We start from the raw sequence: 24368 nt of genomic DNA on the forward strand, positions 1-24368 counted from the left end.
CCTTAATAACTTTTTCTTACATTTATTAATTTCATACGGAGGTGTCAGGGCCTCCATGGGTCACTGCCGGCATAGGAAAGACCTAGAACAACTTTTTGGGAGTTAGTTATCTCTTTTCTACATGTGAGTTCTGTAGATCATACTGAAGTCATTTGTCTTGGCAGAAAAAGCCATTACCTTCTGGACATGTTGGCAGCTCCTCATTTTACAGGTATTTCTACTCTATAAAGAGGCCAATGATAGAGAAAGTGATTAGTTTAGGAGTTATCAGTGAAGGACTGTGTATATACGTGTATTTGTGAATGCATTTGTATGCAATATTTCAAAAGAAATACCATGAAATTCTGCTGGAATTCTTAGATGACTATATTCATGTAAGTGCATGCTTTTATATGAGTCTCAATCAGTATCTATGAAAAAATAAACTTTCTCATTATCTGAAGATAAACAGAAGAAAACAAAACATGTCTTCAGGTCATGTAGAGATACACAGACATGGACCAAATCAAGAATTGGAAATATTGCGTATAATACCAACCCTAAAAGAGCTTTAAAAGAAAAATGAATGTGATTTAAAGGACATTTCTAGTGATACTTATTTTAGTAGAATAGGTTAACATTGAAAATTATCTTTTTGCATAGAGATCTTTTCTATTTCTATTAAAAAGATGGGAACTTTGGACTAAATCAGTGGAAGTCACAAGAAATAGTCATATTCTGACTTAATATGAAGTACAATTAGAAGAATCTGTCACATAATTTTATCTAGAATATGAGACTGTAAAGAGGAAAAGGAAAAGGTAAATGTTTGGTTTCTATGACTTAAATAATGGAGTTGCTTGGTCATATGGCAGTTTTCATTTTAATTTTGGTGGAATTTGGTTTTAATTTTCCAGATGACAATAGTGCTATTCATTCCTTCCTCAATAACATGCAAAAGTGCCTCTTGTTTCCAAATACTTATGAAAAAATACTTACCTTTAGTGATTGAGATTCTAACAAATATAATTATATTATATAGAGTTTTTCATTTGCATTTTCACAAAAAATATGAAGTTAACACTGTGGAGAAATATAATTTTCTCAATTTTATTATAACAGTGTCCAAAATGTCTAAGATATTGAGAGAAATTAGCTTTATATTGGCAGAAAAGTGCACAATAAATTTAAATATGTATTCAGCCAGGAAAAGAATGTAAGTCCTTTTAGATAATGTGAACAAACAAGTAGGACCTCAAACAGGGTGAAAGAAAATAAATACAGAAAGAAAATAGTGAATATTCCAACTATTGTATGAAATTCAAAGAAGAAAGTCTTGAATGGTAGTTAAGAGTAGGAGGTAGAACAGAGAAGGTGCCTGACAATTTATGGAACACAACTGTCATTATTAATTATGACTATATTTGAATATATAATGTATATCATAAAAATTATAGTTAACAATACTGGATTTTAAACTCTAAATAATACCAGCCTGGAATACATAATGAGATTCTGTTTTAAATATATTTAAAAAGATTATCCAGAGATAATTATGCTAAATTCACATGTCAAAATACATTTTACTTTTGGGAAATAGCTTGAGAACTTTAAGTGAAGTATTAGCCTATTTTTCTCAAAGAAGTTTATGTTACACACACACATGCATATAAAATATTACTTTTCAAAAATTTTATGACCATTCTAACCTGCTTTCTGAAGAACCATTTTCTGATTGTTTTCTTCAATTTCTACTTATCACATCATGTTAATTCTTGCTACTTAATGGGTTTGTGACTATTTTTGATGATTACAAATACACTGACATCCGTCGGATAAGCTAAACACATCCAAATTTCAGGCGATGAAAGAAGACAGAGACAGAGACCAACATTGGAGCACTGGACTGAAGTCTCACGATCCAAAGGAGGAGCAGAAGGAAAGAGAGCACGAGCAAGGAACTCAGGACCGCGAGGGGTGCACCCACACACTGAGGCAATGGGGATGTTCTATCGGGAACTCACCAAGGCCAGCTGGCCGGGGTCTGAAAAAGCATGGGACAAAACCGGACTCGCTGAACATAGCGGGCAATGAGGACTACTGAGAACTGAAGAACAATGGCAATGGGTTTTTGATCCTATTGCACGTAATGGCTTTGTGGAAGCCTAGGTAGTTTGGATGCTCACCTTAATAGACCTGGATGGAGGTGGGTGGTCCTTGGACCTCCCACAGGGCAGGGAAACCTGATTGCTCTTTGGGCTGAGGAGGGAGGAAGACTTGAATGGGAGGTGGTGGCGGGGAAGAGGCAGAAATCTTTAATAATTAAATTAATTAATTATTTAATAAATAAATAAATAAAAAGAAAAAAAAGAAAAAAACAAAAAAAATTCAGCCATATTTCTAGTCCCATATTATTTCTAAATGCTGCCTCCACACTCCTATATTTTTACTTCCAATATCATTTTTTGATCGTATTATTTATCATGTATTACATATTGAAATACAGATATATTGGAGCTACCTTTTGTATTCTTTTCTTTTCATTGATCTTTTTACATGTTACATTGATATTCATTTTTTTGCTCCATTCTGAAGTTTATAATATTTTAGTGGGCAATATCATTTGTGAAAATTGAAGTCAGTTTTAGCATTGTCTGAGATGTGCTTGCCTGTTAACCACTGTAAGTCTTCAATATTGATTATTCAAAATACTATAGGGAAATTTGGTTATTATAGTAAAAACAGTAATTGTAAATTCTACCAAGATGTACCACTTGATGGATAATTATTTGACTTGGGCCTTCTTCAACAGTTAGTATCCAGAACGTGTGACACATTGGCAGGAATTCTGATAGCTTAATCATGGTTTAAGAGAGGATTCATTAAATAAATTCAGTTCTGTTAAGTTAAGCAATACATTCATGCTTTCATAATATAAATCAACCTGAACAATGCTAATATGAACTCACAGAGACTGAGGCAGTATGTACAGGGCCTACACGGGTCTATACCAGGTCATATGTGTATATATTATGACTTTTAGTTTAGTGTTTGTATAAAACTCCTGAGTATGCGAACAAAGGCGTTTCTGTTTCTTGTGCTTTTTCTTGGGCTATTTTTCTTCTGGTTTCTCTTTTCTAATACTGATGTGATAGTTTTTGTTTTATCTTATATTTTACTTTGTTTTATTTCAAGAAATGAGCAAATGAATTAATTAATAAAAACCTAGCCACTAAGGTAAAGGTTAATAACTTTACTGTCATTTGTACTTACTGGGAGAGGGGAAAATCAGTTTTCCCCAATACAGTAACACTGAATATATTAACAATTACAAACAGGCCTCATATTCTGGAGTAGTTGATCAAAATATAATGAATGTCACATTTATGTGTGTGTGTGTGTGTGCTTTTATTTTGCTGCAATTTGGTGGTTTGTTTGATTTTTCTTTTGAGGGTGATGCAGTATTTTGTTTTCTTGATTGTAAGGGGACTTTTGTGTTGTTTTTTTGTTTTTGTTTTTCTTTCTTTTTAAAACTTTTTTTATTGAAAATAAATTCTTCTCTCATATAATACATCCCCACCACAGTTTCCCCTATAACTTCTTCTCCCAATTTTTCTAAAATTCTCCTCTCCCCCATGTCCACTCTCCCTCCATTTTTGTCTTTAGAAAGAGCAGACCGCAGAGAGACTACAGCCAAAGTTACAAAACAAGATACTGTAGGACAAAGTGAGAGTCCTCATATTGAGACTGAGCAAAGCATAGGAGGGAAGGTTTTTAAAGAAAGGACTATAGCTATTTCCAAATATATTTACACCCATTTAAAGCTAGATAAGTATTTTATATTTTTAATTAGGCATTTTTTTTAATTCTTTTTTACTTAAAATTTCCAACTGCTCCCCGTTTCCCATTTCCCTCCCCCTCCTCCCACATATTGCCCCCTCCCCCCGCTCCCCTCCCCCTATCGCCACTCCACTTCTCCTCCCCCAGTCCACTCCCCCTCCCTCTCAATACTGAAGAGCAGTCCAAATTCCCTGCTCTACAGGAAGACCAAGGTCCTCCCACTTCTATCTAGGTCCAGGAAGGTGAGCATCCAAACAGGCTACGCTCCCCCAAAGCCAGTTCATGTATTAGGATCGAAACCTAGTGCCATTGTCCTTGGCTTCTCATCAGCCTTCATTGTCCGCCTTGTTCAGAGAGTCCAGTTTCAACCCATGCTTATTCAGTCCCAGTCCAGCTGGCCTTGGAGAGCTCCCAATAGATCAGTTCCACTGTCACAGTGGGTGGGTGCACGCCTCGTGGTCCTGATTTCCTTGCTCATGTTCTCCCTCCTTCTGCTCCTCATTTGGACCTTAAGAGCTCAGACGGTTGATCCAAATTGGGTCTCTATCTCTCTCTCGATCCATCCCCACATGAAAGTTCCTGTGCGATTCTCCTTGGCCTCTCGTCAGCTCTCATTGTCCACCACATTCAGAGAGTCCGGTTTTATCCCATGTTTTTTTCAGTAGCAGTCCAGCTGGCCTTGGTGAGCTCCCAATAGATCGGCCCCCCTGTCTCAGTGGTTGGGTGCACCCCTCATGGTCCTGACTTCCTTGTTCATGTTCTCTCTCCTTCTGCTCCTCATTATAACCTTGGGAGCTCAGTCCGGTGCTCCAGTGTGGGTCTCTGTCTCTATCTCCATCCATCGCTAGATGAAGGTTCTATGGCAATATGCAAGATATTCATCAGTATGATTATAGGATAGGTTCATTTCAGGTTCCCTATCCTCAGGTGCCCCAATGAACTAACTGGGGACATTGCCCTGGGCTTCTGGTAGCCATTCCAGGTTCAAGTCTCTTGCCAACCCTTAGGTGGCTCCCTTAACTAAGGTATGAGTTTCCCTGCTCCCCCATCCAACCTTCCTTTACCCCCAATCACCCCGATTCCCCCAGTTCCCCTCATCCTCTCCTTCACACTTTTCTCTCCCCATCTCCCCTCATCCCCATCCCACCCCACCCCCCAAGATTCCCATTTTTTGCCCATCAATCTTGTCTATTTCCCATAGCTGGGAGGATATCTATATGTTTTTCCTTGGGTTTACCCTCTTGTTTAGCTTCTTTAGGATCACAAATTATAGACTCAGTGGCCCCTATCCATGGCTAGAAACCAATTATGAGTGAGTACATCCCATGATCTTCTTTTTGGGTCTGGGTTACCTCACTCAGGATCGTATTTTCTATTTCCATCCATTTGCATGCAAAATTCGAGAAGTCATTGTTTTTTACCGCAGAGTAGTACTCTAATGTATATATATTCCACACTTTCTTCATCCATTCTTCTATTGAAGGGCATCTAGGTTGCTTCCAGGTTCTGGCTATTACAAACAATGCTGCTATGAACATAGTTGGACAAATGCTTTTGTCATATGCTAGGGCATCTCTTGGGTATATTCCCAAGAGTGCTATTGCTGGGTCCAGGGGTAGGTTGATCCCAATTTTTCTGAGAAACCGCCACACTGATTTCCAAAGTGGTTGCACAAGTTTGCAGTCCCACCAGCAATGGATGAGGGTACCCCTTTCTCCACAACCTCTCCAGCAAAGGCTATCCTTGGTGTTTTTGATTTTAGCCATTCTGACAGGTGTAAGATGATATCTCAAAGTTGTTTTGATTTGCATTTCTCTGATCGCTAAGGAGGTTGACCATGACCTTAAGTATCTTTTGGCCATTTTAACTTCTTCTGATGAGAATTCTCTGTTCAGTTCAGTGCCCCATTTTTTAATTGGGTTAATTATCCTTTTAAAGTCTAGTTTCTTGAGTTCTTTATATATTTTGGAGATCAGACCTTTGTCTGTAGCGGGGTTGGTGAAGATCTTCTCCCAGTCAGTAGGCTGCCTTTTTGTCTTAATGACAGTGTCCTTTGCTTTACAGAAGCTTCTCAGTTTCAGGAGGTCCCATTTATTCAATGTTGCCCTTAATGTCTGTGCTGCTGGGGTTATACATAGGAAGCGATCTTCTGTGCCCATATGTTGTAGGGTACTTCCCATTTTCTCTTCTATCAGGTTCAGTGTGTTCAGATTGATATTGAGGTCTTTGATCCATTTGGACTTGAGTTTTGTGCATGGTGATAGATATGGGTCTATTTTCATTCTTCTACAGGTTGACATCCAATTGTGCCAGCACCATTTGTTGAAGATGATTTCTTTCTTCCATTGTATACTTTTAGCTCCTTTATCGAAAATTAGTTGTTCATAGGTTTGTGGGTTAAAATCCGGGTCTTCTATATGATTCCATTGGTTGACTGCTTTGTTTTTATGCAGTACCACGCTGTTTTCATTACTGTAGCTCTGTAATAGAGTTTGAAGTCAGGGATGGTAATGCCTCCAGAAGTTCCTTTATTATATAAGATTGTTTTGGCTATCCTGGGTTTTTTGTTTCTCCATATAAAGTTGATTATTGTCCTTTCAAGATCTGTGAAGAATTTTGATGGGATTTTAATGGGGATTGCATTGAATCTATAAATTGCCCTTGGTAGAATTGCCATTTTTACTATGTTGATCCTCCCAATCCAGGAGCAAGGGAGATCCTTCCATTTTCTGGTATCCTCTTCAATTTCTTTCTTCAATGCCTTAAAGTTCTTGTCAAATAGATCTTTCACTTCCATGGTTAGAGTTACCCCAAGATATTTTATGCTTTTTGTGGCTATCGTGAAAGTTGATGATTCTCTTATTTCCCTCTCTGCTTCCATATCCTCTCTGTATAAGAGGGCGACTGATTTTTTGGAGTTGATCTTGTATCCTGCCACATTACTAAAGGTGTTTATCAGCTGTAGGAGTTCTTTGGTGGAGTTTTTGGGGTCGCTCATGTACACTATCATATCATCTGCAAATAATGCAAGTTTAACTTCTTCCTTTCCAATTTGAATCCCCTTTATCCCCTTATGTTGTCTTATTGCTATTGCTAAAACTTCGAGAACTATATTGAAGAGGTATGGAGAGAGTGGACAGCCTTGGCGTGTTCCTGATTTTAGTGGGATGGCTTTAAGTTTCTCTCCATTTAATTTGATATTAGCTGTCGGCTTGCTGTATATAGCTTTAATTAAATTTAGGTATGACCATTGTATCCCTAATCTCTCCAAGACTTTTATCATAAAGGGATGTTGAATTTTGTCAAATGCTTTTTCAGCGTCTAATGAAACGATCATATGGTTTTTTTCTTTCAGTTTATTTATATGATGGATTACATTGATAGATTTGCGTATGTTAAACCAGCCCTGCATCTCTGGTATGAAGCCTACTTGATCATAATGGATAATTTTTCTAATGTGTTCTTGGATTCGGTATGCCAGAATTTTGTTGAGGTTTTTTGCGTCGATGTTCATGAGTGAAATTGGCCTGTAATTTTCTTTCTTGGTTGGGTCTTTGTGTGGTTTTGGTATCAGAGTTACTGTAGCTTCATAAAAGGAATTTGGCAATGACTCTTCTGTTTCTATATTGTGAAATACCTTAAGGAGTATAGGTATTAGGTCTTCTTGGAAGTTCTGGTAGAATTCCGCATTGAAACCATCTGGTCCTAGACTTTTTTTGGAAGGGAGGTTTTTGATAACTGCTTCTAATTCTTCACGACTAACAGGTCTATTTAGGTTGTTCACCTGGTCCTGGTTTAACTTTGGTATATGGTATTTATCTAAAAAAGTGTCCATTTCTTTTACATTTTCCAGTTTTGTGGCATACAGGCTTTTGTAGTAAGATCTAATGATTCTCTGAATTTCCTCTGTGTCTGTGGTTATGTCTCCCTTTTCATTTCTGATCTTATTAATTTGCAAATTCTCTCTCTGCCGTTTGATTAGTTTGGATAGGGGTTTATCAATCTTATTGATTTTCTCCAGGAACCAGCTTTTTGATTTATTGATTCTTTCAATTGTTTTCTGTGTCTCTATTTTGTTGATTTCAGCCCTCAGTTTGATTATTTCCAGTCTTCTACCCCTTCTAGGTGAGTCTGCTTCTTTTTTTTCTAGAGCTTTCAGGTGGGCTGTTAAGTCTCCAATGTGTGCTTTCTCTGTTTTCTTTAAGTGGGCAGTTAGTGCTATGAACTTTCCTCTCAGGACTGCTTTCATAGTGTCCCATAGGTTTGAGTATGTTGTTTCTTTATTTTCATTGTCTTCAAGGAAGACTTTAATTTCTTTCTTTATTTCTTCCTTAATCCAGGTATGGTTCAGTAGTTGACTATTCATTTTCCATGAGTTTGTAGGCTTTCTGGTGGTAGCATTGTTGCTGAATTCTAGCTTTAATCCATGGTGATCTGATAAGATACAGGTGGTTATTAATATTTTTTTGTAACTGTGAATGTTTGCTTTGTTACTGAGTATGTGGTCGATTTTTGAGAAGGTTCCATGAGCTGCAGAGAAGAAGGTATATTCTTTCCTATTTGGGTGGAATATTCTATAGATGTCTGTTAAGTCCATTTGATTCATTACCTCCATTAATTCTCTTATTTCTCTGTTAGGTTTCTGTCTAATTGACCTGTCCATTGGTGAGAGAGGAGTATTAAAGTCTCCTACTATTAATGTGTGCGGTTTGATGGCTGCCTTGAGTTTTAACAATGTTTCTTTTACGTACGTGGGTGCTTTTATATTAGGGGCATAGATATTCAGGATTGAGATTTCATCCTGATGAATTGTTCCTGTTATGAGTAGAAAATGTCCCTCTCCATCTCTTCTGATTGATTTAAGTTTGAAGTCAACTTTGTTAGAAATTAGTATGGCCACACCTGCTTGTTTCCTATGTCCATTTACTTGATAAGCCTTATCCCAGCCCTTTACTCTGAGTAGGTGCCTGTCTTTGTGGTTGAGGTGTGTTTCTTGTAAACAGCAGAATGTTGGATCCTGTTTTCGTATCCAATCTCTTGGTCTGTGCCTTTTTATAGGTGAGTTGAGTCCATTGACATTAAGTGATATTAATGACCAGTGGTTGTTAACTCCGGTCATTTTTTTTAGTAGTAGATTTTGTGTGTTTCCCTTCTTTGAGATGTGCTGGTAAAGGGTCTCTAGATGTCTGAGTTACTGTGGTCATTGTTGGAATCCTTGATTAGTGATTTTCCTTCTATTACTTTCTGTAAGGCTGGATTTGTGGCTACGTATTGTTTAAATTTGTTTTTATCCTGGAAAATTTTGTTTTCTCCATTTATAGTGAACGAAAGCTTGGCTGGGTATAGTAGTCTGGGCTTGCATCCATGGTCTCTTAGTTTCTGCAGTACATCTATCCAGGACCTTCTGGCTTTCATGGTTTCCATAGAGAAGTCAGGTGTAAGTCTGATAGGTTTACCTTTATAAGTAACTTGGCCTTTTTCCTTTGCTGCTCTTAGTATACTTTCTTTATTCTGTATGCTTTGTGTTTTGATTATTATATGGCGAGAGGATGTTTTTTTTTGATCCAGCCTATTCGGTGTTCTGTATGCTTCTTGAACCTTCATAGGTATATCTTTCTTTAGGTTGGGAAAGTTTTCTTCTATAATTTTATTAAATATATTTTCTGGACCGTTGAGCTGCACTTCTTCTCCTTCTTCTATTCCTATTATTCTTAGGTTTGGTCTTTTTATTGTGTCCCAAATTTCCTGAATGTTTTGTGATGAGAATTTGTTGGCCTTGCTGTTTTCTTTGATCAGCGTGTTTATTTTCTCTATGGTATCTTCAGAATCTGAGATTCTTTCTTCTATCTCTTGTATTCTGTTGGTTATGCTTGCTTCTGTAGTCTCTATTCGTTTACCTAGATTTTCCCTGTCCAGGTGGCCCTCTGTTTGTGTTTTCTTCTTTGCCTCCATTTCAGTTTTTAAGTCTTGAACTGTTTCCATTATTTGTTTGATTGTTTTTCCTTGGTTTCCTAGGGTATCATTCACTGATTTACTCAATTCTTCAAACTTTCTGTTATACTTCTCATCCATTTCTATAAGGGCATTTTTTACATACTGTTTAAGGGCGTCAATCACTTTCATAAAGTCAATTTTATCTACTTCTTCATGATTAAGGTGTTCATGTCCTCCTGTTGTGAGGTCGCTGGGTTCTGGTGGTTTCATATAGTTTTTCAGATTGTTGGGTGAATTCTTGCATTGGCGCCTGCCCATCTCTTTCTCCGAATGCTCCCCTATGGATCTTCTTTTAACGGATCAGGTCTCCTTGCCTACTGATGTACTTTCCCAGTGATGGCACCCTGCAGTGATGGCTCTCCTGGTGCTCCAGTGATGTCTCTCCTGGTACCAATATCAGATCTCCGTGCCCAAAGACGGCTCTCCTGGTACCCAGATTAGCTCTCCCACTGATGGCTCTCCTGGTGCCAAGATCAGATCTCCGTGCAGGTTGGGTAGTTCGTAAACAAAGCTCCTACCTTGCTTGGTGCAGGCAGGCCAGTGAACCAAAGGAAGTCTCGCCTGCCTACTTGCCCTGAGGATTTGCCCCCAGCGCCAGACAGACTGAGCTGGATGGTGTTATGTGCCCAAAGAGGAAAGGGGGCAGAAGGAAGAAGGGTTCTGGATGCAAGCTGGGTGGGACAAGAAGAGAGAGGCAGTATGCAGGGTGTAGAGCCCCTGCAGGGAGCCCAGGGAGTATAGGGTGGGGGATGAGGAACTTCAGAGTTCCCTGTCCAGGGCTCTTGTGTTGTTTTTTTGTTTGCTTTTTGAGAAGGAACTTAAAGTTGGGTAGGTATGGAGGAGGGAAGTATCTAGAAAGACATGGAGAAAGGGAAAAATCTGATCAAAATATCTTTAAATTTAATTTTTTTCTTTTCATTCTTATTATTTATTTTATATCCAGACTACAGTTTTCCCTCCATCCTCTCCTTGCAGTACTTCCCCCAACCTCCCAGTTCCCCACCATCCACTCCTCATCTATTTCTAATCAGAAAAGGTCAGGCCTCCCATGGATATTACATTGTGAAACCTGGCACTATGGAAATTCCGAGGAATCCACAGGATGACCACAGCAAAGTCCCTAAGCAATAGTGGAGAGGGTTCCTGAACTGATCTTCCCTTGTAATCAGACTGATGACTACCTTAATTGTCATCATCGAACCTTCATCTAGTAACTGATGGAAGCAAATGCAGAGACCCACAGCTAAGCACTGGGATGAGCTTCCAGAGACCAGTCGAAGAGAGGTAGAAGCAGATAATAAGAGCAAAGGGATCAAGACTATGATGGGGATACACATAGAAAAATGCTAATCTGAGTTAGTAGGAGCACACTGACTCTGGACTGCTATCAGGGGAACCTGTACAGGACCAAATTAGACCCTCTGGATGTGGATGACAGTTGTGTGGCTTGGGAAGTCTGTGGCCCTACTGTTTTTTTTTGAAGTTCATTCCTTTTGGAAGGATTCCTTGCTCAGCATAAATGGGAGGGGAGCTTGGTCCTACCTCAAAACTATGTGTCAGACTTTGTTGGCACCCCTTAGGAAGTCTTTCCCTCTCTGAAAAGAGGATGGGTGGTGGGGCGGAGAGGGAAAGGTCGTGGCAGTAGGAAGAGGGGAGGCAGTGGGAACTGGGATAGGTATGTAAAATGAAAGGAGATAGTTTAAAAAATTAATTAAAAATAAATAAGTAAAACTTAAAACGTGGCATATCAAGTTGCAGTAAGACTAAGCACCTCCCCTTGTTTTAAGGGTACTACAATTACCTGTTGAAAGGTTGTAATAGGGTCCCAAAAGCCAGCATAAGGGTCAGAGACAGACCTTCTCACTATTAAGATTCCCACAAGAGAACTAAGATACAGTACTGTCATATATATGTAGAGAGGGTCTTGGTTAGTCTCATCCAGGCTCCCTGGTTGCCTGTTCAGTTCCTGTCAGGTCTATTAGCCAAGGTTAGTTGATTCTGTGGGTTTTCCTGTGATGTCCTTTTAAGTAACAAAAATATATTAAAAAAGAAAAAAGAACTTAATATTATATAATTCTGAAATACGCTAGTGGTAATCTTTTGATTTATTGCTAAAAGGAAATTCGCTGGAATATGCAATAAGAGAAGACAGACATAATTATAAGGAAATGGAAATTATTATAGAAAGTAACTCTACTATTAAATAAGTAAGCAATTTGAGTTTAAAATGTTAATATACATTTCAAAGGCTTAAACTTCTGTTTTAGAAAATTATTTGCTATAAAAACCATGATAATCTTTAGTATAGTTCAAAACGATCTTGAAAGATCAACATAGAATTATCAAGAGGATGGATATACTGACCATCTTGATTATAAAGAGCTTAGAAATAATCCAAATTTCAATTTAAAGTATACTGAAGTATACATTATAAAGGAGAATAAACTTAATTTTTTAGAATTCTCCAAAAATATTTTTATGTAAAATAAAAACAAAATTTGAAACTACACATGCAATAACATTTTCCTGACAGCCTCATAATCCTACAGTTACGTAAATTTAATGTTTCATAACATTTCATTAGGAAACTTTAGTAAATTAATTACTATGCATTATTAATACACATATGTGCCTAAGAGATGTATAGTTTGTAATCATTTTTCTTTTCAAAACATAATAGCTTCACAGTGGGCTTGTTGCAGCTACGATATTTCATCTCTGAATTCTCCTTCAAACATTCTCAGGCTGTGACAGAAATTTGTATTTGAACAGAAAAGCTGTCAAGAAGGTGCTGTGGTACTATCCATCATATTTTTAATCCTGACCATACTTAGATGCTAGGGAGTCTTGCTGTCCAAGACACTAAACAAAGATTGAAATTATGCCTTCTGTTCTTGCACATCAAAGTAGCACCATTATACCAAATTCAATAGACTTGTATTACACTCTATTAATTTCCTATTAGTTCTCAGCTATGCAAAATCTAACTGTAGTGTCACTGTGGTTTAGACATGCAACCTTGATTCCAGCATCAAAAAATGAAACCTGTCACTTCTAATAATTTTACAGGAGATTCTACAAATGCAAATCTTTTTTCATCTTGTCATCCTTTCATGTATTTAATGAGTTTGCTCACTAACAGTGCAGAATCTTAATTTAACTCTCAGAAATATTAGCAGCTATTATAATTGAGCATCTCCAGGAGTATACTAATTAAGGTGCAGTAAGAAATAATTTATAATACCTGAAACATTTATCTTTTAAAAATGCCATCAGCATTTAACTACTTATGAGAGAAAATACTGGACTTAAGATTGCTAACCAAATTTTATATTTTAAAAGAAACCATCATCTAACCTAATTTGATGATCTATAAATTTAACTTAATAATTTGTTTTTTTTTAAAGTAAACACTTTGTCATTAGAATAACCAATCTTTGCCAGGCACAAAAGAGTAAGACTTTAAACTGAGCACTCAAGTGACTGTTGCAGGAGGATTGTAGGTTTGAAGAGAATTTGTAGTACACAATAAACTTAAGGCCAGTATTGACTGCACAATAAGATCCTCTCTCAAATACATTAAGATGAATTATACAGAAATTACCATATTAAAGCTATATGTCCAATGAAATTTTGCTTTTGAGAGTAAGAAGCTTCACAAGTGTTTTAAATGGAATATAGTATTTTCTCAAAGAAGTTTATAATATATTTAGGTATATTGATTTTTTTTAAACTTTATATCCACCCTTTAAATCTAATTAAGCTCCTTAAACCACCTAGCCACATCCTTTTATCACTAATAATAGATTCTACTTTGTCTATAATAGAATACAAAAAATTTACCAATAATAAAATAGTGTTTGCTTTTCTGGGTTTTCAGATAGACTTTAATTTGAAAAAAATAAGCAACATAATAGTTTTCCACCTCTAATTATAATCATTATTTAATATGCATATACATGGCACATACATGTAATATCCACAGAGGCCAGAAGGAATCAGATCCCTCAAAACTGGTGTTATGTTTGGTTGTGAGCAACTATTTGGGATAAGAATTGAACTCTGTATCTCTGTATGTTTTTGTTTTCCAGAAGAAAAAGATATCTTAATAGATGAGTCATCATTGTAGAAATCAGAATGATGATTTTAAAATGTCTTATTGTGTAAGTGGAGTGAGTTTTATAGTAGGACTAATGATTTTGTTTGTTGGTTTTTATTTTCTTTTATGTGTTTCTTTTATGTCATTGAAGATGAATATTAGTTACAGGAAATATTACAAAAGCCACTTTTTATGGATTGAGGGGGGAACTTACCTTTCTACTTAAGAGAAGTCTGAAGCCTTGGATATTTGGCTTAATAACTATCAAATTACAAATTACTTCCTCCAAGAAAGAACTATTCAAGCATTGCAATTCTCCATGATTAGAAATAGTAGAGAATCCCAACTGCTTGAAACAAATTTACCAAGGCACAGGAACATTTTCTCTATGTACTTTGAACTTATACTACTGTATTCATTTCATTCTTTTTATGTGTTACCAATGTAGCAGATCTATGTTGTTGAAATTTTGTGATCACCTTTTGTTATCTGCTAAGCTAGCTAAATTTAAATGCGATCATGACATACAATACTTTAGGTAACACACAAATATTTCACTACACAATTACTAATTGTAAACATAAAACTTCATTGTCTTCCTTAACTTTTGAATTACTATGTGTGTTTTTTTATAAACATAATGACAATCATCAAGTTCCAATTAATCATTTGTGTGTCTGATTCTGAGTTTATATTTACACACACACACACACACACACACACACATATATATATATATTAATTTAATTCTTCCATTAGCCTTACCATTAAGACTACATTGCATATAAGGAAATAGATGCATAGAATAGTCACTTAAAACTGAATGAATTGTATGTGTTATAATAATGATTAGATACTTGTCTTAATCACAAATCCTAGAGAACCAAAAAGATGAAATAATATTTTAAAAGTTATTTCTTTTATTTCATAGGTTAAAACTACTGAATATCCATAGCTTTAATGGATGCATTTTTGAAATTATAGATCAGGATATTTAATACTTATGCATCATTTAGTAGTGCATTGTGTTTCAATATGATGTGAATCAAAGTTCTTCCAAGGTTTAGTTTGAGTTCTACAATAACTTAATGTATTTTATCAACTGTGTTAAAGTTTTCCAAGAGAGCATTCATTCTCTTCTGTACTTTGTAAAATGGGTATGAATCATTTAAAGTGGCATTTACTCATATCACAGGTAAAGAAAGAAATTATGTTAAAGCAAATTTGTTTTTCACAAAAAGCTTATTCATAACATCTTATAATTTTAAAAGTATAACATATTAAGTATAACATATTATTTAAGAACTATATTTATTAAGAATTATAAAATCAAATTTTTATAATTATAAAAAATATCTGTTGCAGAATCATATTTAAGTAATGTTTTCTTTTAGAGTTTCTATATGTTTAATTTTGTAGAATGTAATATTAGGAATAATGGCTTTGAAATATAATTGTTCAGTAAAATGGAGTATAATTACAATTCATTAAAGTTTTATTTTTCTTGAATATTTTATGCATATTATATTCACCTGATTTGTGTTATTTGAAAACATATGTTTAACATCAGCTGGGGTTGCTCTTATAGTTTGTCTTCATATATAACATTTAAGATTGCAATGGAAGCAAATAGTTCCAGAGGGAAAGATTTGGAAATAAACAGTTATTAATAGTCTACATGGTAGGTTGATTATTTGGAACAGTAGTAAGAGAATATATTTTAATGAGAAAATAAAACTGGAAATATGGATTTCCATCAGCATTGGAGAAATTGCATAGAGGATGGAGCTCCATAAGATATTGCAAGCTCAATGAATTGTCTAACATATAACTCCTATGAAAATGGGAATGTCATACACATATCTCTGAGTTTTTAGGTCATAAAGTTTTCTCTTGTTTGCAGACAGATGGGATAACGGCCATTTAGAAAACAGCATGTCTGATTTGCTGCTATCTTTGAGTGAAAGCAATCACTTATTCAACAATGAATATCACCTGCCCACCCCATAGAAAAATGCTATAATACATTTCAAAAGCTTTTTAAATTGAGACGTTAGAAGCCAGAGGACAAAAATATTCCATTTGATATTGCCACCTGACTTAGTAAGAGAGATTTTGAGTTCATGCAGGCACATGTAAGAAAGATTAGAAGACATCAAAATAGACATAATAAAATGGGTTTTATAAGAGAGAGAAAAGGAAACTTGAAATAATATCAAGCTATGAAAAAGATACAGACACTGAAAAACAGTGGTAATAAAGAGCCAGGAAAATTAATGCCAAAGTTTAAGCTGTTTAATGTTCTTCTACTGAATATTTATATTTCTTTAAATTGCTAATATGATACTGACACATAGAATATTTAGTATGTAGTGATTAATAGAAATGAAGCAATAGAAATCTCAAGCTAAGCAGATCTTAGAAAACTGTTTGCCTTCAACATATTAGTATACTAAGAAAACTTTAGACATTGCAAGTAATATTGTAATACAGTTACAATAGATACTGGCATATTAAAAGGAATGAATCTAAAACTGGAGGATTATGGGCCATGCAGTATTAATTAAAAACAAATTAGGGATACATGTGCAAAGTATTTGACACAATCCACAGTGATCTGAGTAAAAGTTTAATTAACATTATCTAGAATATTTTCCAGGTTATAAGTTTTAACATCAGAAATAATGAAATATTTTAACATATCATGCAATATTTTTGACTAACTCCAATGCCATTAAGTACAGAAACATAGTAAAGCAACATTTTCACATAGTGAAAAGCTTATTCAATATTTGGAAACTTTTGTAGCTTGGATTTGTCAAAAAACATAACCATAGAAACATCCACAGTTTGGAAGTTTAAAATCATTTTCTATTAATATGGATGTGTTATTGAATAATTTTTAATAGTTGTATGTTAAATATTATACAGCTGCCAACATATTCTTATTGTATAAAATGAATGGCAGAAATGATAGTCCATAATGTTTTGGAGGTTGTTATGCCCACAGAATCTAAATCACCTCATTTTAGAAATCTGATAAAGGAGACAATAACTTTACGATGTTGACTATATATTCATATAAAGTCAAGAAAATAGATCTTGATATTCTCAAATTATGGTTTCCTAAGTAAGAATATTAGAACAGATTTTATTGCATTTCCTAACTGAAAAATTATCACAACTTCAGATAAATGTTCTATCAGTGTTTTAACTATTTGCTACCACTATTCAAGTGGAATTATAGGAATTAGTCTATGACATGGGATCTTCAGATATTCCTTCCACATTGCTGCACTGACACACTCACACACAGAGAAACACATGCACACGCACATATACATATGCAAAAAGTCATTGACCCTTACCTGTGTGTGTGATATTTCCCAAAGTAAGGTTTGAGATCATATTAACTAACCATTTATTAAATTAGCAGTTGTAGGTAGGCAATTTATGGAAACAAATAAATTCTACATTCTTAGGTGCATTTTGAAATTGAATTCATTTATTAACAAGCAGAATTTATACTTCTAATGTAGCTTGGAAATTGATATTGGTTCAAATTTGTTTAATGAACAGCAGAATTTGTACTTCTAATGAAAATAGAAATGGGTGTTGATTCCTCAAATATAGTTATCTTGAATTATTATTTTATAAACGTATCCTTAACTAAAGATATAGTGCACAAATTAGGCATATTTTTTTCATTCTTTACTTCCTCTTACCTATGCCACTCTTAACACTATGTATGGAATGAAAAATTTGTATAATAATATAATGAAACTCATCTATGTGTATTAAAACTCCTAGTAGTACAGAATAATAAAATATTAGTTATCATGAAACATGGAAAAATTTATCTGTTGTCCAACTAGAAATTTGAACCCTAGTGACTAGCATTTGGATGATAGAAAGTACTTTGTACGCTATAGAAGAGAGAAAGTGATCATCAATATCACCCAGATATGATGTAGAACATATCAACCTTATGATGTAGAACAGTAACCTGTGTATAAGATACAGTGATGCAGTAGTGACATAAACGCTTTGGGAATAAGCAACGACTTTTTGATTGGATTTATGGACAATCCCAAGAGATGGAACATAAACTTGATACTGCTATAATGGCCAAGATACTGAGGCCAGACAAATCATTGGCCCTAGGGGTAAGTCTACTACTATTAAGCTTCTAAAGGAGTGTAGCAGGAAAATAACACATAACAGCATATTGATATACTAATAGATCAGTGCCTCACCAATCCTTATTAGAGAAGTACATTGACAGTAGTCTGGAATTAATATGAAGACCCACAGCTAAAGAATGTAAACAGAGTGAGAGACTGTACTCAGCCCTAAATAGAATATATTTATCAATCCCGTCCCTTCAAGGCTCAGGAATCAGTAAGATTAGGCAGAAATACAGACAGAACCATAGACAGTAGATGACTTAAAAAAATAACATCTTCTAGAAATAATGGTACTAATACACATTTGAACATACAGAGAATGTGATAACATGCACAAGACCAGCATAAATTCAAACAAAACAAAAGATGATTTTTAGTATCACGCATAAGGGTAAATAGACACAAAGTCCCATCCATGCCAAACCAAGAAATTGACTATAGTTGATACCTGAAGGGGAAATCAGTTTTCTCAAATGTAGTGACACTTGGTACATGGATCACACTACAAGGCAGACCCATGCTAGGGAGCAGTTGGCCAACACACAACTGACTGTACTTTGTGTGTGTGTGTGTGTGTACATGTGTGTGTAATGTATATATGTATTTTGATTTTGTGTTTTTTTTTTTGTTTTGCAGTTGTTGCTTTGATATTTGGATTTTTGGGGGTGGGAACACTTTTTTATTGAAAATTTCCACTTCCTCCCCTCCTTCCACTTCCCTCCCTTTCCCCCATAGCCCCCTCCCTTTCCTCTCTAGTCCAAGGAACAGTCAGGGTTCGGGGTGGGAACACTTTTTCAGAGAAAGAACATAAAGTTGTGTAGAAAGGGAAGTGCGGTTGATCTGGGTGGAATTATGGGAGGAGAAAGAATATGATCAAAATTTATTTCATGAAAATCAAAGTTTTATATAAAAATATTTTGAGAATTTATTATACTACACTTGATAATGAATCCAAGATGAAATATATGTTAGAAAATGAAGATGAGCTTAGAGGAATTACAAATTAATTTACATAAATCATAGAATATAAAATGTTGCTTAAAAGATTTATATATGGTACAAAGCTTTAGAATGAATAAAATGTATTAATTCAAACATTCAAAGAATTGCTAACTTAAATCCTTTTCATGTTTTAGGTTTCACTTGGGGTATGCATATTTGTAAAATAAGCTGTAAGTATAATCCTCTGCAGCTTAAGTTGTCATCCGTGTTTTTTATCTTGGCCATTCTTACAGGTTAAGATGGAATCTTAGAATTGTATGATTTGAATTTCTCTGATGGCTAATGATGTTGAGAATTTCCTTAGGTGTCTTTCAGCCATTTTGGATAAAGCCGTTGAGAGTTTTCTGTTTAGGTCTGTATCCCATTTTTTGATGGATTATACATTCTTTTTATGATCAATTTCTTGAAATAGTTAAGGAATATATGATAGACTATTTCATAATATTAGCCATCAGAAAAATACAAATATATGATATGTGTCACAATGGCATATCACAGTATATCTAATAGAAGGGTTAAAATAAAAATAATGGAAAATAGTTTGTGTTAATGAAGATGTGGATTCATTTTGAACCTTTCATACTGTTAGATTGAATCCTATGTTGTGACATTTCTTTTGCAAACACTGTTGAACATCCTTAATATTTTGTGCTAGATTGGCATATGGTCTAGAATGACCATTAACGTACCCCTAATTTAAACAGTTTCTGATTTTTATCTTGGGGTCAATTAGAGAAAAAGAAGTTGATTTGGGATGCCCCATTGTATGCTATGAAAATGTTTTTTGTTTTGTTTGTTTTTGAGACAGATTTTCTGTGTTGCTTTGAAGCCTGTCCTGGAAGTAGCTCTTGTAGACCAGGCTGGCCTCAAACTCACAGAGATCTGCCTGCCTTTGCTTTCCAAGTGCTGGGATTAAAGGCATGTGCCATCACTGCCTGGCCCTGTGAATATGTTTTATTGTCATTGGATTATAAAGAATCTAATTTGGCCAATAGCCAGGCAAACTAGAGCCAGGTGGGAAATCCAAGTAAAGATAAAGAAGGCAGAGTCTGAAAGACTAACAGCATCCAAAGAAGCAAGATATGAGATAACAAGCTACAAGCCTTGTGGTAAAATATAAAATAATAAAAATGGGTTAATTTAAGTTATAAGAGCTAGTTAATAATAAGCCTGGGCTAATAGGCCAAACACTTTGTTGTTAATATTTAAGCTCTGAGTAGTTATTCAGAAAATTGCAGTTAAGAGAGAAACCTCTATTTACAGGAAATAATTTTTAAAGTTGAAGTTAGAAAAATAAGAACATTTTTGTATTTACAAGCTGAAATGAGATTTTTCACATCTGTATTCAGGTTGTCCTAGACATATACAAATTATAAGATAAAGGTTTTGTCCAGAGTTCAAGTAAATGATTTTAATCCAAGAACTATAAAATTGGTCTGTGTTAACCAACAAAAGCACATTTCTTCACTCTTAATCAATAGAATATAAATTCATTTTTATCATAAATTGATTTACAAATGGAAACCATTATGTGTGTGCATGTAACTGTGTTGTATATACACATATACCTGCTCCTGTGTGTACATGTATGTAGAGGAAAGGCCAGATGTCAAAATCAGGTTTTTCCTTCATCACTCTCTCCTTTATGGATTTTTTACCTTTGTCATTTAATAAATATTTACAATGAAATGTGATTATATTTACCCTTCCACTATTTCTGTATTCCATGGTACATAATCTTTCACTGAATAGGAATCTCTGATAGAATGGCAACACTGGTTAACAACTAATGTTCAGGCATCCTCGTATCTTGAACCATGGGTTAAAGACACTTCCCACCAGACCTGCCTTCATGGTACTGTCTATGCAAACTCAAGATTCCATCCTTTCAGAGAAAGAATTTTAAGAAATGATTCATCTCTCCAAATATTGAAACTTTTAATATTGTAAAATAAATTGGATAAGAGGTGATTGACTTTTACTGGGCACTGATAATATGCCTATGTTGTGGTATATTATTTCAACTAGGCAATGATGTGTGGAATTTGCTTATGCTGAGGAATATTCCACTAACTGTGAAATGTATGTTACATTTGTTTATGCTGTTGACTATAGCTTTAACTGTATAAAGGTGTGTTGCATTTGTTTGTGCTACATTTGTTAAAAATGTAAGGATGTATGTTTAATTATGTAAATATACGTTGCAATTGTTTTATCTTGCCTGCCTAATTAATCTGATTTGTCTAATAAAAAGCTAAATCGCCAATAGATAGGCAGTAGAGGGATAGCTGGGTCTGGCTGGCAGAGAGAAAGAAGAATGTAGAAACCTATATTTGAGAAACAAGAAAAGGAAGAGGAAAGAATGAGGAAGATGCCCAAGGCGAGCCAGTCAGACAGAAGTAGCAGTGAATATAAGATATAGAGAAGGAAATAAAAGTAAAAACCCTGGAGCCAAAAGATTGATGAAGAAAAACAGGTTAAGTGAAAAGAGCTATACAGCAATGAGCCTAAGCTAGGCCAAGCATTAATACCTAATAAGAAGTCTTTGTGTCATGATTTGGGAACTGGTTAGTGGCCCAAAAGAAAAAGCCTGTTATAGGCCTAAATAGAATAGACTATAAAAGAATATAGTACTTAATTTTAGATCAAATGTAATATAAACAAACTGAACATTGAATCTGTAATATATTCTAAAATTACCAAAATTAAAAGTAGAAATTTTATAACCACCAATCAAAAGTGGCAATACAACTCATCCTATAAAATGCCCTTTTTATTTCAATCCTATAAAAATCACTTGGAAATCATTAATCTGCCCCTTGTTCCTTGTTTTTGATTCTTAAGCATATTTTTCCTTTTCTCTTGGGTTTATCAGAAAGCCTTTCTATTTTAGATGGACTATTGTCCTACTCAAGAATTTTTATAAAAGCTAATTATTTTGTAGAACATACTAAAAACTTTAGTTATTATCAAAAGCAATAAAATGATATATAAATTAGAAAAATTAAAACATATGGCATACATGATGTAAAAGAATTTCTAGCTTTGCGGCGCTCGGTCCTTTCCGCTCGGCCGTTCCCCTGCACGGGAGGCAGCCATGGCGCCCAGCCGGAATGGCATGATCTTGAAGCCCCACTTCCACAAGGACTGGCAGCAGCGAGTGGACACTTGGTTCAACCAGCCGGCACGCAAGATCCGCAGACGCAAGGCCCGGCAGGCGAAAGCCCGCCGCATTGCCCCGCGCCCCGCGTCCGGACCCATCAGGCCCATCGTGAGGTGCCCCACAGTGCGCTACCACACCAAGGTCCGAGCTGGCCAGGGCTTCAGCCTGGAGGAACTCAGGGTGGCTGGTATCCATAAGAAGGTGGCTCGCACCATTGGCATCTCCGTGGACCCAAGGAGGCGAAACAAGTCCACCGAGTCCCTGCAGGCCAACGTGCAGCGCCTGAAAGAGTACCGCTCCAAGCTCATCCTCTTCCCCAGGAAGCCTTCCGCTCCAAAGAAGGGAGATAGTTCGGCTGAAGAACTTAAATTGGCCACTCAGCTAACAGGACCTGTGATGCCCATCCGGAATGTTTATAAGAAGGAGAAAGCCAGAGTCATCACAGAAGAAGAGAAGAACTTCAAGGCTTTTGCCAGTCTTCGCATGGCCCGGGCCAATGCCCGGCTCTTTGGCATCCGAGCAAAGAGGGCAAAGGAAGCTGCAGAGCAGGATGTTGAGAAGAAAAAGTGATGTGCTTTTGGAATATTGCAATAAATTTTCCATAAAGCAAAAAAAAAAAAAAAGAATTTCTAAACTCAGTTTATTGAAAAAATAGTTTTATCCTTTTAGAATGATGCTATTATTCTATGTACTATAAAATTAAATATGTTTCTACGTCTCCTCTACAAATATTGTATGATTTATAGTCATAAAACCAGAATATAAGTGTTGTCAAATACTAAGGAGATTTCTTTCTTTATTAATCTGGATTTCTGTGGATCAATATCTTTGCAACATGAGATTTGCAGTGTCTTCCAGGGAAAGGCAGAAATAAAACAATGATGCAATGTTGTAATATAAAGGCTATTTAAAGGATATAGGTGAAAGATTGCATTCCTAGAAACATTCTATAAACAAGACTTCTGGCTACTTAAGCTGCAATTAAAAGGTCACTCAACCAATCAACAATAACAGCTGACCCCTAAATCTTCACGTCTGACACTCAATAATATTTTGTATCACATAACTAATGTCAACAGTCTGGAAAGCAGTCTGTTTCAAGAGCCTCAGCTTTGTTACTGACCAGGAGATATATCGTTTTCCTTTCAGTTGCTAAATGAAGATCAAATCATGAAAGTACTTTTGTTGATACCAAATTCAATCAAATATCTTACAGTTAAATGCTAAGCAACTATTCTGGGATTTAAAAGAATGATGAAGTTTTTCAAAGTTTTAATAATGAATGATGTTAGTTCTAGCCAGTTTACAAAATTTAAATGGACAGTACAGAATATTGATAAAGCAAAAGTTGGAGCTAATTTCAGATATCAATAATCCTGGCTTCTACAGGTAATCAGTTTAACCAATAACACATTTTCTTTCAGTCATTAAACTAGGCACATGCAGAGATTATTACCAAATTAAGAACTGATATTCTTTAAAATAATTATAAGAATGCACCAGCAAAAAAAAAAAAGAATGCACCAGGTTTCAATCTTAAATACTTTAAAAGATTTATCTCATTAAATTTGTCAACAATCTAAATAGTAATGATATATGTCTCTGTTTTACGTGGGGAAAAGAAGCATAGGAAAGCAAAATAAATTTTCCAAGCCAAAGAAAATATTTTAGTTTTAAAAGTCAGGTTCAAATCATATGCCTGTCTGAAAGCATGTAGAATTTAATCCCTAGAGTATACTTAGCAATAAGCATCTGAGTCAGCATCATACTCCATACATTTTAATAGACATTAATAATCAATTTAGTAAGATACTATCATCTCATTTGAAATTTCACATGCTATAAAGTATGTAGTTACTCACCTTGCTCCTTGTACCAATTTACGTAATGTTTAATTCTTATAATTTCTTTCCCTGAAAGCATCTTTCATTCCACCAAAAATAAACTTTATATTGCTATATCACCCCAGTTCCCCATTTCAACTAAGCTCATAGTTATCAGTAATTAGCATTATGCATCTATGGAGTTTTGTATATTTTTTTCCTATAAATAAAATAAACTAGAAGAAATCAGAGCTTGGGACTTTTTTACTTTAAAGTATTCT

General features: G+C 35.2%; 1 protein-coding gene across 1 annotated transcript; it reads left to right on the forward strand.

Annotated features, from left to right (window-relative positions):
- The first annotated feature begins 22156 nt into the window (after nt 1–22156).
- On the forward strand, nt 22157–22870 carry LOC130867911 (60S ribosomal protein L13-like). Its single transcript, XM_057760134.1, has one exon. The coding sequence runs from the start codon at nt 22199–22201 to the stop codon at nt 22832–22834; it is 636 nt and encodes a 211-aa protein (XP_057616117.1). The 5' UTR covers nt 22157–22198; the 3' UTR covers nt 22835–22870.
- Nucleotides 22871–24368: the final 1498 nt, after the last annotated feature.

This window comes from Chionomys nivalis, chromosome X (genome assembly GCF_950005125.1).
Source record: "Chionomys nivalis chromosome X, mChiNiv1.1, whole genome shotgun sequence".
Classification (NCBI taxonomy): Eukaryota; Metazoa; Chordata; class Mammalia; order Rodentia; family Cricetidae; genus Chionomys; species Chionomys nivalis.

What these genes read in the sequence shown, in the direction of transcription:
- LOC130867911 (XM_057760134.1), top strand. Translation starts at nt 22,199, where the DNA reads ATGGCGCCCAGCCGGAATGGCATGATCTTGAAGCCCCACTTCCACAAG.